This window comes from Aspergillus japonicus, assembly GCF_003184785.1.
Source record: "Aspergillus japonicus CBS 114.51 unplaced genomic scaffold BO86scaffold_3, whole genome shotgun sequence".
In the NCBI taxonomy this organism is placed as follows: domain Eukaryota; kingdom Fungi; phylum Ascomycota; class Eurotiomycetes; order Eurotiales; family Aspergillaceae; genus Aspergillus; species Aspergillus japonicus.
The window spans coordinates 916,512-931,490 of record NW_020291640.1 but is presented as its reverse complement, the minus strand read 5'-3'; the positions used below and the strand labels follow the sequence as shown (position 1 = coordinate 931,490).

Sequence of the window (14,979 nt, the reverse complement as noted above, 5' to 3'; positions counted from 1 at the left end):
TAATCGGCGACGGTGAGGGCCCTCCAACCATGCTGCGCTCAGCAACTCTGGTCGAGTACGGCAACCTCTGGCTCAAATGGATTGCCCATGTGGGGGCGCAGGGGGTGTTCCGGCGGTACAGAGGCGATTACATCGTTACGGTCATGGACATCCGCAAGCACAGCCGGTTTCCCGTTGAGAATGACGGCACCTTCTGTCTCCGGATGCTAAGATGACTTCCGTCTCAAGTACTGGGATTGCGACGACCACGACAGAGAGCCTTACGATGTGTCCGTCCGGTCGCTCTACTTGAAGAATGCGTCCAACTTGATGATGGCGGGGAAGCATATCAGCGTCACGCATGTTACGGAGTCGAACACCAAATTTATGGGGAACCGAGGGCAGCATGCAATTGCCACTGCGGCAGCGACTCATCTTTGCAAGAAAGACAAGGCGACACCTAGGGAGATGCACGCGCATTTGACGGAGCTCAACCAGCTGTGTGACCGGATGACGGGGTTGGGGGCTCTGACGCCACTTGTGGAAAAGTTGAATTCGCATCGAAGCTCTAACCCAGACGTGCAGCCTAACCATGTGTGAATATTGAGACACCAGGCATCTTACTGTTGACAATGTATGTCTTCGTTATGTGTCCAATGTCTGTATCTGCAGCTCTCCGATATAACCTCCAGGACCTCTATCTTCTATGCCCATCCAGCCGTCCGCCTTTCCACTACTACCTATCATGCTATGCCACCGGCAACACAAATCCACCCAGCCCTAAAGTACCGCCTTGGGCTCCCTCTTCGGTCTCAGAATACACTGCTGCGTCATGTTCGCCACCAACCGCCCACTCTGATCCCACATTCTTGCCTCCGTATACGTCCGCCCATCTGCGCCAGCGACCGTCTTCAACTCGCGCAGGTGCCACTTCTCCAAACCCCAATCCGACGAGAACACGCGCATCGAGAAGTCCAACGACGCACAGGCGCCCGCATCGTCCAGAAACATCCCACTATGCGCCAGCGGAAGAAAACTCAAAAACGCATCCAGCACAAAGGCAAGGCCCGCGTACTCCTCCGAGCCGTGGTGCATCGGGTCCCGGACGCGGAACCAGTCCGCCGAGGTCCGGGCCGTCAGGGGCAAAGCGTCCTGACCGGTGGGGTGGGCCTTGGCCATCCCGTTGAAGTTCTGGCCCGACACGCCTTCCGGCGTTTGTCGTGTCTCGAAGAAGCGGGCGATGAGGCTGAAGAGCGTCGTGTACTGTGAGAAGGCCTCCTCGGTGAGGACCCCGCGCCTGACCATGTCGGTGCCGATCTCCTGCGGGGTACGACAGGCCTCTGGGGGCGAGTATGTTCGGTCCGGCGGGGTGAAGTAGCTGAGCATGGCTCGCTCGCCCGCTTTCTGGAAGTCTGCTAGGATGATCATGCACAGTCTGGAAGTCTTGTCGGGTTGCTCCTGCGTGATTTCGACCTGTCGTGTGGCAAAGGTTCGTGTATCCCGGAGGCGGCGGACGGAGCAAGTGAGTTTTTGTTCGGTTGACACCGGGGCTAGAAAGTGTCCTGTTACCGAGTAGAGGAGATACTGGGAGGGGACGGTCTGGCAGGCTACGTTGACGGCGACGCCCAGGGCGCACCCGCCGTAGGCGATGTTGGCGGCGTTGCCCATCTTCTCGGGCTTGTAGCGCGATTGGAAGACATTGGGTCCGATCTGTTCCACGGATATGTGCTCAGCGAGAGTGCGCGCTTGAGCGGAGGTGGGAGTTGGTGAGGACGTTGGGGACATTATGGTGGTGACGGGGCCGGCCATGGAAGGATTTTGTACAACGCAACGTAGCGGGGGTCTACGATCGTATTTGTACTATAGTTGGGAGGTGCTATAACCTTATTTTTGGAGTCCCGGCCCGAGGTTGCGGGTCCAACTGCCGAGGCTGGCTGATAAAGTGGCCAATCATACCACTAAAGAAAGCACGATTCCTTTGGTGCCGATCCACTTTGGGGACACAATTTTGATCCCCTCTGCGCACCATTCGACTGCTAACGGCTATTAAACTGCACCGAATACAAGCCTCCGGGTAGAAAGAGCAATGGCTGAGGCTCTAAAAGCTTGGTGAACTGAACTGAGACGCATTTTCTTCCATTCATATTCATTGAATTGACACAGAATAGCTCTGTCAAGAGTCCGGACTATACGGCTTAGCTTCTTGACCAGTTGACAGACAGCGCACTTGGCCATCTATACAAACCCACACATAAACACAAGTCAAGCACATTCACATCACCTCTCATCAGAACCTGTCTGTCGATACATATACTCTGTAACAGAAAACTGCCAACGCCAGCCCAGCAAAGAAGTCGGTGAAAATGGTAAGGAACCAGAACCATGGGATCTGGGGCACGCCCCCGAAGAAATGAGCTGGTGTCCGTATCCCAAGCGACGCATAACTGGCGAGGTAAATAAGCGACGTCCGTAGGTTTCCAGGCTTATAGAGATAGTAGCCACGGATTCCACAGAACGTATGCAGAGGATAAGAGATAGTGATGCCGATGCGATATGCCCGCGCGGAGGTGTAGATCCCGGGGACCGGCGGGTAATCTTCCGCCCGCAGGTAATTGTGGGCGTAGTGTATGGTTGTCGTGAGCCACAGAGAGAATAATATGATACGTAAGGAGCGCAGCTGAGACGGGGAGGAGGGTAGGTTTAGGTTGGACATGTTGAGATGCGGGTTCTGTCTGCTAAGGAGTGCGGTGAAGAAGGCTCCGGGGAGATGTATTGAAAGTCTCGAAACAAGTTGTGAAGTACTGTACCTAATTGATTGTGTTGTTCCTTATATTCGAAGCGCTCCTCGCATGCCCACAGCAATGATATTGTTGATAATATAATCATGCTTGACCTCGGATGCGCCTATGTTTGTGTTATCTTGCTTTCTGCATTCATTGCCTGTATGCTCAAACATGCAACTTTGAATCAGGTCGAGTGATGTTGGTTTAAATCTCACACATGTTAAGGCAATAACAATCGGCGACAATATCAATACTCTGTGACTTTTCGCAATTCACACATTTTTTATATGCCGAGGCTCCTCAGCGGATAATCTAATCAACCAAATCACCAATCACAAAAATGAGCATGATGTGAAGGCGACTAGGAAGTCGGGGTAATCCTCCATTTGACCTGTGCGTAAACTTCCCCATCTTTATGATCTTGTCTATGTGACACTATACCGATTCGCTCAGTAACTGAAGATCAGAACCATCTCTACCCCACAGCCCACCCACCCCCTACAGATCCCTCCCAACATGGAATATTAAACTCTCGCATTATCCCGAGACCTCGTGAATTGCAACTTGCCTTGTAATAGTGATCCTGGCCCGGCTCGCAAAGTACAATACCTCACCCGTCAAGTGTATTCTTTGGTATCACTTCAATCCTATTCAGACAAAGCAGTAGATTGCTCCTGTACACAAAGGTAAAACAGAATACATTGTACACAACGCACAAATTACAGCACCGGTAATCATACTCTTCATCTACTTATACATGTGATTCCAATCAAACCTTCGCCCTCTCACCCAGTTTCGGCCTCAAAATCGTAGTCTGCGTCATCACAGCAACCAAACTGCCCCCATCATCGAAAACCCTCCCCTCACTAACCGCCCGCGCACCCCCTGCCGCACACGTCTGCTGCTCACTAACCAGCCACTCCCCTACATCCACCCGATGTGTCATCACCCGCAACGCAAAGTCCAACGTCGCGCAGGCACTCGCATCCAGCAGACTCCGGCCCGCATGGTTGGCGGGGATGTACGCGAGGCCGCGGTCCATATAGAACGCCAGCGCGGCGAGCTGAGCGGGTTCGCTCCCCAGCGGGGTCTGCAGGCGGAAGCGTTCAGCAGAGATGATGCCAGTGATATCTCCTTCGGATTTCCGGTTGGTGGCCGGAAGGGCTTGCACCTCCATGTACCGGTTGATGTATTTATATAGTCCCGATTCTTGGATCCCGGCTGTAGCGCCTGGAACAGCGTCGAAGTGTGCGGATTGCGGACGAGCGGAATAATTCACCATTTCGAGCGTCTCCTCGACGTGAAAGTCGGCCGTCGCAAGGAGGCATAGCTGTTCGCCGGTGGGGCCTTCCTGGTACACGCGGAGATGTCGGGTTTGGAAGATCCGCGTGTCGCGGATGCGTTCGACTTGGCAGATGAGCTTGAGGGAGGGGCTCGCGGGCCGGACGAAGTGTCCGGTCAGTGAATACAGGTGGTGACCGGGGTTGGTGGTGGCGTAGGCTGCGCTGATAGCGATGGCGAGGATGTTGCCGCCGTAGACCCAGTCGGCGAGGTCGCCCATGCGCGTGGGCGGGAGGAGCGAGATGTATCGGTCGGGACCGAGCGGTTCGACGGCGACTTGATTTTGGAGGGTTGTCATGGTAGTTGCTTTTGATGAAGGACTTCATTTGGAGGCATAGCTAGAAGTATTGTTCCTTAAATGGCTGTTGAGGGCATCGTAGTGACATGTGATGCGCTGGGTGATATTGTAATCACGCGTGGTACTGTACAGGGCCCTGATTACTGCCGGGAAAGTGCTTATGCTTGGCGATTCTTCCGGTGTTCTACTGATTATAGCAGATTGTGTATAGTGGTTGACCTTTCATTCTATTCGGATTTAGAACTGCTGAAGTTGCTCGCTCCAAGACGACACAGATCACCCTTCCCTATATTCAGGCAATTATATGCCACTTTCCCTATACCTTGAAATTAATGACGAGTCCTCGGTAAAAAATTCTTCCTTCCCAAGTTTCAAGCAACAGTAGTGCCCAAAGGTCGTAAAGACGCATGAAAAGCAGCGTTGACATCGATCATTCTGAACCCGGGAGCGCGCCCGAGAATGACGAATCCATGAGCAAGCCCTATCCACATTAGCTAAGTCAACCACAACTCCGAAAACCACTTACTCCAGAGGAATTTCTCTACGTTTAAAGCATAAAGACCATAATTGGAGCGCATCCGTCTCAAAGGTTCCTTCGCGATTCGAACTGTGGGAAACAAGCTCAGCCGCTGCAGATCCGCCCCATGCTGCGTAAGATACCCTTCCACGTCCCGACTATCGAACCACTGGCCTCCGAGCCCACATATCTCAAGCAATCGAGCGCGATCACCCAATGATGTCGACTCATCCCCAGATCCGCTACTTGGGAGAATTCCTAGCACTCGACGAGGCATCCTCATATTCTTCGGATGTATCGGAGTGCCTAATTCATCCTTGTCGGGGTAATGCGTACCTGCTCCACCAACACCATAGAATGGAAGACCGGGAACCTCGAGTGGGGACTCGGCCCCCCCTCGTAGCAATTGCTCGAATCGCGGTTGCATCTTCGCTTTGTCCTGTATGCAAGGCACGAGACGGAACACGCGGTACACTTGTTGGGGATTCGATCGGGGATCGATGAACAAATTGAAAGCGTGCTCAAGGCAGTATCGCTGCAGTCGACGGGCAAAGCGCCCTTCTTGGAATGAGTATGTATGAGCTTTGGTCGAAATAGGTCGGGGTAATGAATGCTGCCGTCTCCGCGGCGGACTAAATGACCCCTGCTGAATCTCCCGGCTACTTTTGCTTTGATCAAAATTGTAACCCAATATCTGGCATGGCGCGGCGGAAGACATATCAGATTCTGGCGTAGCCCCGACGAGAGTGGAATCAGTCTGGCAGGCTGAACCGTGAAAGACATCTTGCTCGATCAACACCCCACGAATTTGCGTTAGGCGGGCATAGATATCCGGATGAGACAGCTGCAGACGCGCCTCAGTAGCAGCCTCGCAGGTGCTGGCAACCTGATCTGATAGCCTGCGAAGCTTTTCCTCCAGGTCTGTTACGCGAGCGAGAGTTTGCCGAAAGACCGCCTCCTTTTTGAGGCGGTATGTCTTCTGGGCGCGCCGAACCTGGGTGCGCCGGTCCTCCGAGAGGATTGCCGGGCCGTTGGCCTCGATGCGGGGCCGACCTACGCGCCTCACTGAGCGCAGTCGCGATTTGATCGAGCTTGAGTGGTTGAGTTGTTCCTGTGAGGCATCTGGCATTTCTGTATCCCGATTTGGTGTTCCCGTGCCAGATTGTGGCTCTGGTGGCGTTGCGGATGATGCGATGGTTGCGACGAAGGTGCTGGGCTCATCCGCCTCTCCTAGGAATGACCTAGCAGAGAGAATAGATAAGCTCGATCGGCGTTGCATCTCTATAGAAACTAAGTATCATAGTTATGAGATCATGAGGGTGATGGTAGAAGAAATGACCAGGTAGACTTCATTCATCAGATGTGTCGACGTGTTTGACCGCCTTGCGCTTCCGAGGTCTGGAAGGTGCGGCAGATTGAATTTGCTGTTATTCCTTCACCGCCCCTCCCCCTCATTGGGTTTATGCACATAAAGATCAGCCCTACACTTTCCGTCAACTCAGATAATGTGCATAAAGCATTTCTCCTCAGTCCTGTCGGCCACGATTTCGCTACCTCATTGAAAAGGCCATCCATGTCTCTGTGTATTCCTCTCTCTCTTTCTTCGGCCTTATACTCCTTAGCTTTATTTTATTCATTGGTTTTAGACAAGAACCTCTTTCGCAAAACCAACATCAGAAATAATGATCAACAAGACTTCCGGTCTCAGATATATCCCTTTAGTCCACCCAACCGTTCCTTCGCCAAATCAAGCAGCGAACCTTCCTTACAAACCGCGAACCTGAGATAATTCTCCCCAAGGCGCGCATGATTCTCACTATAGAAAACCGACGGCGGAATAGCGGCAACCCCAAACTCCTGCATCAGAAACCAGCACAGGTGAAAGTCGCGCCGACGAGTGGCGATCCACGGCGGCAAGGGGTAAGTCTCCGGTATCCGCACCGACGACAAGTCCGCGAGGACGAAATATCCGCCTTCGGGCCGCGTATACTACCCACCACAGTGATCAGCGTATGCTTCTAAAGGAAGGATCAACTCTAGAGAACTGAACGGTGGAGGTGTACCGGTATTCCCAGCTCATCCCAAACCTCGCAGAAGCGCCGGATCTTCCGCTGCATCTGCTCACGGCTCTCCTCCCAGAACCGCGTCTCCTCAGCCTGGATGTAGGCGACGGCGACGGCTTCCTGCAGCGGGGACACGGTGCTGTAACAGATTTTGGTGTGGATGGCGGCCACTGCATTGATTAAGGGCGGCGGTCCTACCAAGTACCCGATCTTCCAGCCGGTGGCATGGAGGGATTTGCCGGCGGAGCCAACCGTCAAGGTACGGTTGTAGAGGGCGGGCGCGAGGCTGGCGGGACTCAGAAGTGGGGCGTAGGATAACTGGTTGTAGACCTCGTCGGATAGGATGATGATGTTGTGTTGGATGCAGAGTGTGCCGATGTATTGCAGCTCCTGCTGGGTGAAGACTTTGCCGGTTGGGTTGTGTCTGCTAGCCATGGTTAACTGTGTGTGGGAGGAGAATTAAAGGAAGGGCTGTATTTTTACGGAGTATTTAGGACCTGTAGATGGTTGGTAGAGTCAATGATATATACCACCAAGATTTGACTTGGGCAAGGAGGTGTGCCTACCATCATTCTTGTGCGATTATTGATAACGCTCCTGAGTGTATCGAAGTCAACAGTCCAGCTAGAAGGACCTTTCAGCTTGTTCGTCTCTTGCTGTGGAGGATTGAGCGGCACATGTCGAACCACACCGCCAGCAAGCTCAATTCCGCTGATAAACCTGCACCTCTGATAAATCACTCATCATCAGATAATGCTTCAAGTGGAATCGACATACTGATCGAAAAACGGCTCAAAGACAATCACCTCATCGCCGGGCTTGAGGAACGCCATGAATGCGCAGAGCAAGCCTGACATAAAACGTCAGAGATGTCTCTCGGTGGACAAAAGCGCCTCAATTATGCACTTGCCCTCGCTAGCGCCAGAGGTGATGACAACCTCTGTTTCCGCGTCGATAGGCTGCTGCCATGAGCTGGAGAAAAGACGCGCAATTGTCTGCTTCAGTGATGGACGGCCCTAAACCTCGGAATTGAATCCGTTGCGTAAGCCAGTAATGCCCGGTCGTCTTTGCAGTGCCAGATGTACGGTACCTTTGTCGGTGAACATTGATTACAATCAACCCTATTCAAGGCATCTTTTGCTGCATCGATAGCGAACTGTGGCGGATTGTATCCACTGCGATGGTTAGCAGAAACTCAGGCATAACCATCGAGAGACGATCCTGACAAGAAGCCCTGACCGAGATTTACGATTGGCTGCATCGGCGAGGTAGCAGCTGCATTGTTGACGAAGGACCAGACGTCTTGCTCCGGACCTTTATCACTAAGAGTGGAGGATAAACAATGGCTACTGTATGTAGCTAATGACATCTTGCGAAGCTGATTGTTTTTGTATCAGAAAAGGGTCATGGTGACATTGCGTTTAAGCTTGCTTATAAGATATTCTGCACTCGAGCTGGGCATACAGTTCAATGGCAGCATCAACTCGGAAAACAAAATAATCTTACTATCAGAGAATGGTAAGTAGGTATCTAAGCTGCTTTTCAGACTGGACTGGCGTGACGTGACGATGATCTTCCCCCGATGTCAAGCAGAGGTATGCACGAAAGTAAGGGGTTGGCGGGGCATCAACCCGCCTTTTCAACTTGGTCCCGGGGTTGGGATATATGACCTGAGTGCATACTACCTTGTCGATCTAGCTTGCTCGAACGAGCGAGCATGTAACCATGTGATTCCGATGAGCTAACGAGGGATGCATTGAGGCGTTGATATAATTGCCGAGTGCTGATCCCGGCACTTAAGGCCACCCACACAGATACGCTTACAATCACAGCAGACGAGTTCCAAGCTTTACACTCTCCGAAAATCTTCTTCTGGTTGCGAAAACCCCCACGACGGATCGGAATCCATCCCGTTGCAGCGACTCGCCCGCACGAAACTATTATCGACCCCCTCAATGCGAGCCACAGGCCGCACCACCTCCACATCAGCGCCGAATCGATGAGAGTACCATACCTCGGTCAGATTTTCATCCCGTGTGGATTGTTTCGGCGGCCTGAACAACTCAGGGAACTGTTGCTGCATGTCCGCCAGTGCGATCTTTGTGCTCCGATCCACGCCATCGCAATGACGCAAGCTGCGGAATACATGTGATATCCTTCCTCGTAGAATTGCCTGTATCTCTTCGGGATATTGTCCGACCGCAAAAAGAAGTAGATTGAACTGCATGAGCGACACCTTCCCATGATATGATCCACCTAATAGGGCGCGATAATACAGCCCTAACAATGCCGTGATGGCGCCCATACACCCCGCGCCGTAGTCGGCAATCGGCCAGGGGCTCACGATAGGCTCGTTGCGGCCTAGGAACTTCCCAAATTCCCAAGCAAATCCCGTCAACTGTGTGATTTGGTAGTCAGTACTTGAAACTCCCACCGAGAACGGGAGGTACAACGTACACAATCGGCAATCTGCTGCCACCCAGGCCGACCAGCCCACGGGCCCCTATGGCCGAAGCAATTCTCGTCTACGTAGACTATCCCCCTCCCGCGACGAGTCGCCATCGCACTCAACGAGGACAGGCCGTAGCCCAGTCTTTCCAAAACACCAGACCGGAACCCATCAATCACTACGTCAGCCTCTCCCAAAAGCTGTTCGAACTTCTGCCGTCCTGTGGGGCTCTTGAGATCGAGGTCAACGGCGCGTTTGCCCATGTTGCCGTCCACTTGGAAGAACGGCACATCGGGGATGGAGGAAGAGCAGGTGATCTTCAAGACATCTGCCCCATACTCGGCGAGGATACGACCAATGACAGGGCCAGCAATGACGCAGCAGAGCTCTAGTATCTTGATGCCACCGAGCACACGGGTGGACTTGCTTGGCTGGAAAGGGGTAGGAGGGACATCGCCCGGCATGCGGGAGACTGTCCACCAGGGCTCGTTGATGTTGGCTTCGCCCTGTTGTTGGGGTTTAGCATCATCCCGATTTGAAGGAATGTGCCGGCAACTCACATGTGGTGTAGCACAGAATTCCTCGTGCGTGTAGACTGTAACTCCAGCTTGCCCGGCGTCTTGATTGAGATCTTCGAGCTCAGCCGCTGAGAACTTTCTCACCTGTGTACCAATGAGATCAACGATCTTATCATACTCAGTTAGGTCCGGTCTATGGCTCGGAAGACCAATCATATTCAAGGTCTTTGTCGGATCCAACGAGCCATGCAGAAAGAAGTACTCATTCTCATTCCTCGTTCGATACATGTTGGCAGCCTGTCGGCGGTAAATGTTCGACTGGGCAGCATGAATGTCGGTGTCTCACAAGTTCAGCCTTCAGACAGTAAGCGAAGGGGGGTTGCGCTTACCTTTCAGATATTCTTTTATTTCAGGGTTTGACTTTGTAAAGCCGTTCACCTTGGCAAGGAGTGCCTGGAACCCAAAGAGCGTCGCTCTCTCGAGGCTGAGGCAGATCCCCCTACCACCTGGCATCGCTCCGAAGCGCAGATCTGCGATGGCGGCGGCCATCGCCCCCTCGACACCCTTCAGTGCGGCGAGTGTCTCTGTGACTTTGAATGGGGTAGGGTAGTAGATCTGATCTGAACGAGAGGTGAAGATCACTTTGCCTCCGAGTGCATCGCAAGGGAGACTGAGCCTCTCGGCGTCATTGATCAACCCATTGAAGATCCTTTCCGCCCCGGCTCTTGGCGAGTAGTGTTCCTTCGCAATGTCATTGGCACTCATAGTCGATTGGGTGAATGTATCCTGTGCACTTTCTAGATAGTATTTCATCAAGATACTGTCGCCTGAGAATGGGGCTAGATATACGCATCACCCGGCGGGTTTTCGTCAACGGTATGACGTGCGTTGTAGACTACTCCGAAATCGACACCTTCGAGGATGAGATCATTCCTCCTTTTTCATAAACTTTATTATCAATGTCTCCTTGAAGCATGGGTGTGAACTATATGGAAAAGAAACCCGTCCAGTCCGAAGTGGTCGGAGAGGCCGCCCGAGAAGTGCCGAGGTTACACAAGGCATGCACCGGTAGTTCTTTTAGGGCTTCGAGGAATGTACGGAATCCGGCTGTATTTTCGACATGAAGATCGTCGTCATCGAAAGCATCTTCACTAAGCATCCTGGAAACGAAAAAGATATCGTACTACATATATATCGTCCTCGAGAATTTTCAAAAAGGCTTTCTGACATTTGTATTCCCGCACAGAAGGCTAAGCATAGAACCCAGTCAACACAAAACTGATTTAAATATTCGTTTCACCCTCATGATGCAAAGACTATCATCGCTTCTTGAAAATGCAGCACACAGTCACGGCGACCAAGGGATCATATTCTACCCTGACCAGATATCCGACAGTGAGAAGACAGCCAGGGTCACTTATCGAGAGCTCCACCGTCAGGCGTCGGCCAACAGCACAAAGATTCGGCAACGGAAACGCTATGCGCCCGACCAGATAGTCCTACTGCATCTGGGTTCGAGCAACCATCTCGACACGATCATCTGGTTCTGGTCCCTCATCTATGCCAACTGCATACCAGCCATGTCAACCCCTCTTCCACAAGATCAGGGTCTTCGCCTCAAGCATCTGCGCCACTTGCAGACATTACTGCAGGATCCAGTCTGCTTCACCAGTGAATCCCGATTGGAAGATTTTCCCACCGATCTGACAATCCCGCTCGAGACCGTCGAGCAATTCCAAGATTTGGACTTTGAGTACCCGAACGAGAGCGGACTTGCGCCTCCAACAAGCGGAGGCGCTGCCGACATGGCTGTTTTAATGCTCACATCTGGCAGCACAGGTCCATGCAAAGCCGTGGGTCTAACCCACCAGCAGATCCTCTGCTCCCTGAACGGTAAATGCGCCGTATTCCCCCTGCAAAATCCCATTGGTGCCTTCCTCAATTGGATCAGTCTGGACCACGTCGGAAGTTTAATCGAGATCCATCTCCACGCGCTGCTTGCCGGAGTCGATCAAGTCCATGTTTCCCCGAGCGATGTGATTCAATCCCCGCTGTGGTTCTTGAAGCTCTTGGAGCGACATCAAGTCGCGAGGACGTTCGCACCGAACTTCTTCCTGGCGATGCTGGCGCACACCCTGGATGCGACCGCAGCGGGAAGCGACACATTCTTTGACCTCCAGCACCTGCAGTATGTCGTAAGTGGTGGTGAGGCAAATGGGGTCGGTGTCTGTGCCCGGTTGAGCGCGTATCTCTCCCGCTGCGGGGCGGCGGAGAACTGCATCGTGCCGGGGTTCGGGATGACGGAGACATGCGCAGGGTGTATTTACAACCTAGGGTTTCCGAAATATGACAAGCGGCACGGGTATGACTTCGCGTCCCTTGGGTCGTGCATCCCCGGGGTTGAGATGAGGATTGCGTCCGTCGTACCAAAGGAAGTTGGTTATCTGGAGGTCAGGGGGCCTATTGTCTTTGCAGGGTACTTCAACAATCCTGACGCGACGGTGGAAGCCTTCCAGCCCGGCGGGTGGTTTCGGACGGGAGATACAGGATTCCTGGACGCAAATGGGTGCCTCAACCTCGCCGGGAGGACAAATGACTTGATCTCCATCAATGGGGTCAAGCATAATGCATTAGCACTTGAGGTTGGGCTGGAGGAAGCGCAACTCCCCGGAGTCAGTCCGGGCGAGGTGGTCTGCTTCGCGCATCGCGCCCCGGGGGTGGAAACGGAGCAAATATATGTTGTCTACGCGCATAGCTACTGCACGCACGATATGAAGGCGCGTTATGAGACGCTGACGGCAATCAGCCATAAGGTCTCGCTCATGACCAACACAAAGCCCCGCGTTCTTCCTCTGCTTGCCCTCGAACGGTCATCCCTGGGGAAGATATCCCGGTCGAAGCTGCAATCACAGATCGCCTTGGGGGGGTATGCAAGCGAGCAAAAGCTGGACGCAGAGCTTCTCCAAGCCCATCGACGAGCCATGTACCGTCCGCCCAGAACCGAAACGGAAAAGACCATCGTCGAAGTCCTTTCGAGTATCATCCCGGACACGACGACCGACGGTCTGGGGGCCACCGCCAACCTATTCGAATTGGGCCTCACATCTCTGACTCTCGTCCAAATCCAACGTCAACTCCAAGATCAACTCTCGCTGAACCAGCCCCTTCCCTTGGCCACTATCATGACCCATCCCACTGTCCAGGACCTCGCTGCGGTCTGCGAAGAAGCCACAACGCACGAATATAATCCGGTCGTGACCCTCCAACCGCACGGCACCAAGCCCCCGCTCTGGCTCATTCACCCCGCCGCAGGCGAAGCCCTCGTCTTTCTCAACCTCGCCCACCTCATCCGCGACCGGCCAGTCTACGCCTTCCGGGCGCGTGGCTTCCATCGCGAGGAGCCCTTCTTCACGAGTCTGGACGAGTGCCTCACGACCTACCACGCCGCAATGAAGAAGATCCAACCCAAAGGTCCCTACGCGATCCTTGGATACTCGTACGGTGCGATGGTCGCCTTCGAGCTGGCCAAGAGACTCGAGGCCGAGGGCGGTGAGGTGCGGTTCCTGGCGAGTCTCAACCGGCCCCCGTATGTGAGTCCACGCCTACGACAGGTGCAGTGGTCGGAATGCTTGGTGAACATCTCCTTCTTCCTGGGGATCCTGTCCCGCGAGGCGTTGCATCGATGCCTGGATGCGGTGAGAGATGCATCAAGGAAGGAAGCGCTAGAAGTCGTCCTTCCTCACGTCGATCATAGTCGGATGGTTGAATTAGGGTTGAATGATCACAGCCTTGCTAGGTGGATTGACGTGGCATTTAGCCTCCAGGAAATTGGGAGGGAGTATCAGCCCGATGGGGAGGTGGCCCATATGGCCGTTTTTCACTGCGATCCCTTGGACTTTCTGAAAGTTGGTAAAGAGGAGTGGTTGCGGAGGCTGGCAGCTTGGAAGGAGTTTTCAAGAGAGGAGAGCGAGTACTACGAGGTTCCGGGAGAGCATCACTCGGTCTTAGACGCAACACATGTTCAGAAATTCTTTGTTATGCTGGTCAAGGCCCTGGCTGCACGAGAGATATAGACAGCAGGGTAGTCCATTTTGTGGATGTTCGTTGAATCAATTATTTTGAGGGATGAAGAGTAATCTTGTCCGCGTCAAGGTAATCGAGTCCGCAGTGCGGGGAAGAGAGCCGGAACCGCCATGCATTTTTCTACACATACGTCGGCGTGGGGCATCAAGTCAATGCATTGAAAGCAGCATGCACCTGTCCGCAAGTGGGTCTGGCTGTGGGGAAGGGGTGGGTAGTGGGCACAGAAGTGGGGCGCCATACAAGGTGATCTGTCCGACAATTCACAGATTCTGTCAATGAACAAGACGGTACAGCATCAGCTGATGATGGTAAGGCGATCAAGTCCTTACGCCAGAGGGAATCAGTTGCACTCAGCATAATATCACAACAGTCCTTGAGTCAGGTTATTTTCTAACAAAAAATCGCACTTGCACCTCACAATCCGTACACTAAGTTCAGTTTTGATAGTGGAGAGACTATTATCACCGGCTACAGTAATATGTCATTTGACCTACGATTAACAAGTCGCGCACTTCTACACATAGCAAGCTGCTGTACCAGACAGAGCGTTTGATGAGCTAGAATAGGCTAGTATCCTGGCGTTGATGTTAAATTCTAGAATTGCATAGCCATAAACTTGTCACGTGCTATGGGGTGAGGTGCCCATTGCATGACCCCTCGAAACGGAACAGAAGAGCAAGCGTATCCTTGAGCTCAGCTTATCGTTGAAGAAAAGGCCTAAAGAAGTTAAGGCTGGCAGCTTTTTTCCCAATACATCTATCAAACTTTACTATATAATACCAAAAGCTAAAGAAATGCTTAATCTCAACCAATTCAGTGGTAAATATAGAAATTAAAATAGAATAAAACTTAGATTAAAGGATTCTATCAACGGTAGTAAGCCCGATGTTGTGTTATTTACAAATTTAAAGCATCTACTCCTAAACATAAATGAAACTTGGACCCACC

At 52.7% G+C, this 14,979-nt stretch overlaps 7 protein-coding genes across 7 annotated transcripts; 2 read left to right on the top strand and 5 right to left on the bottom strand.

Annotated features, from left to right (window-relative positions):
- Positions 1–29: 29 nt before the first annotated feature.
- BO86DRAFT_395250 (uncharacterized protein) lies at positions 30–579 on the top strand (the record flags this gene model as incomplete). Its single annotated transcript, XM_025673292.1, has 2 exons — positions 30–173; positions 229–579. 2 exons carry the CDS (start codon positions 30–32, stop codon positions 577–579), a joined length of 495 nt encoding a protein of 164 aa, XP_025532522.1.
- A 51-nt stretch (positions 580–630) lies between these two features.
- BO86DRAFT_353149 (thioesterase family protein) lies at positions 631–1,764 on the bottom strand (the record flags this gene model as incomplete). Its single annotated transcript, XM_025669516.1, has 1 exon — positions 631–1,764. The coding sequence occupies one exon, from the start codon at positions 1,762–1,764 to the stop codon at positions 760–762; it is 1,005 nt and encodes a 334-aa protein (XP_025532521.1). The 3' UTR covers positions 631–759.
- A 502-nt stretch (positions 1,765–2,266) lies between these two features.
- BO86DRAFT_395248 (uncharacterized protein) lies at positions 2,267–2,692 on the bottom strand (the record flags this gene model as incomplete). Its single annotated transcript, XM_025673291.1, has 1 exon — positions 2,267–2,692. One exon carries the CDS (start codon positions 2,690–2,692, stop codon positions 2,267–2,269), a length of 426 nt encoding a protein of 141 aa, XP_025532520.1.
- Positions 2,693–3,531: 839 nt separating this feature from the next.
- BO86DRAFT_353145 (uncharacterized protein) lies at positions 3,532–6,047 on the bottom strand (the record flags this gene model as incomplete). The annotated part of the gene is made up of 4 exons (XM_025669515.1): positions 3,532–4,423; positions 4,807–4,882; positions 4,928–5,612; positions 5,700–6,047. 4 exons carry the CDS (start codon positions 6,045–6,047, stop codon positions 3,532–3,534), a joined length of 2,001 nt encoding a protein of 666 aa, XP_025532519.1.
- Positions 6,048–6,622: 575 nt separating this feature from the next.
- BO86DRAFT_415365 (pyridoxal phosphate-dependent aminotransferase) lies at positions 6,623–8,350 on the bottom strand (the record flags this gene model as incomplete). Its single annotated transcript, XM_025674902.1, has 7 exons — positions 6,623–6,907; positions 6,982–7,422; positions 7,548–7,701; positions 7,759–7,831; positions 7,892–7,997; positions 8,072–8,156; positions 8,208–8,350. The coding sequence occupies 7 exons, from the start codon at positions 8,348–8,350 to the stop codon at positions 6,623–6,625; spliced, it is 1,287 nt and encodes a 428-aa protein (XP_025532518.1).
- A 480-nt stretch (positions 8,351–8,830) lies between these two features.
- Positions 8,831–10,713, bottom strand: BO86DRAFT_302663 (CoA-transferase family III; the record flags this gene model as incomplete). The annotated part of the gene is made up of 4 exons (XM_025667536.1): positions 8,831–9,379; positions 9,439–9,936; positions 9,991–10,289; positions 10,338–10,713. The coding sequence occupies 4 exons, from the start codon at positions 10,711–10,713 to the stop codon at positions 8,831–8,833; spliced, it is 1,722 nt and encodes a 573-aa protein (XP_025532517.1).
- Positions 10,714–11,255: 542 nt separating this feature from the next.
- BO86DRAFT_395244 (acetyl-CoA synthetase-like protein) lies at positions 11,256–14,021 on the top strand (the record flags this gene model as incomplete). Its single annotated transcript, XM_025673290.1, has 1 exon — positions 11,256–14,021. The coding sequence occupies one exon, from the start codon at positions 11,256–11,258 to the stop codon at positions 14,019–14,021; it is 2,766 nt and encodes a 921-aa protein (XP_025532516.1).
- Positions 14,022–14,979: the final 958 nt, after the last annotated feature.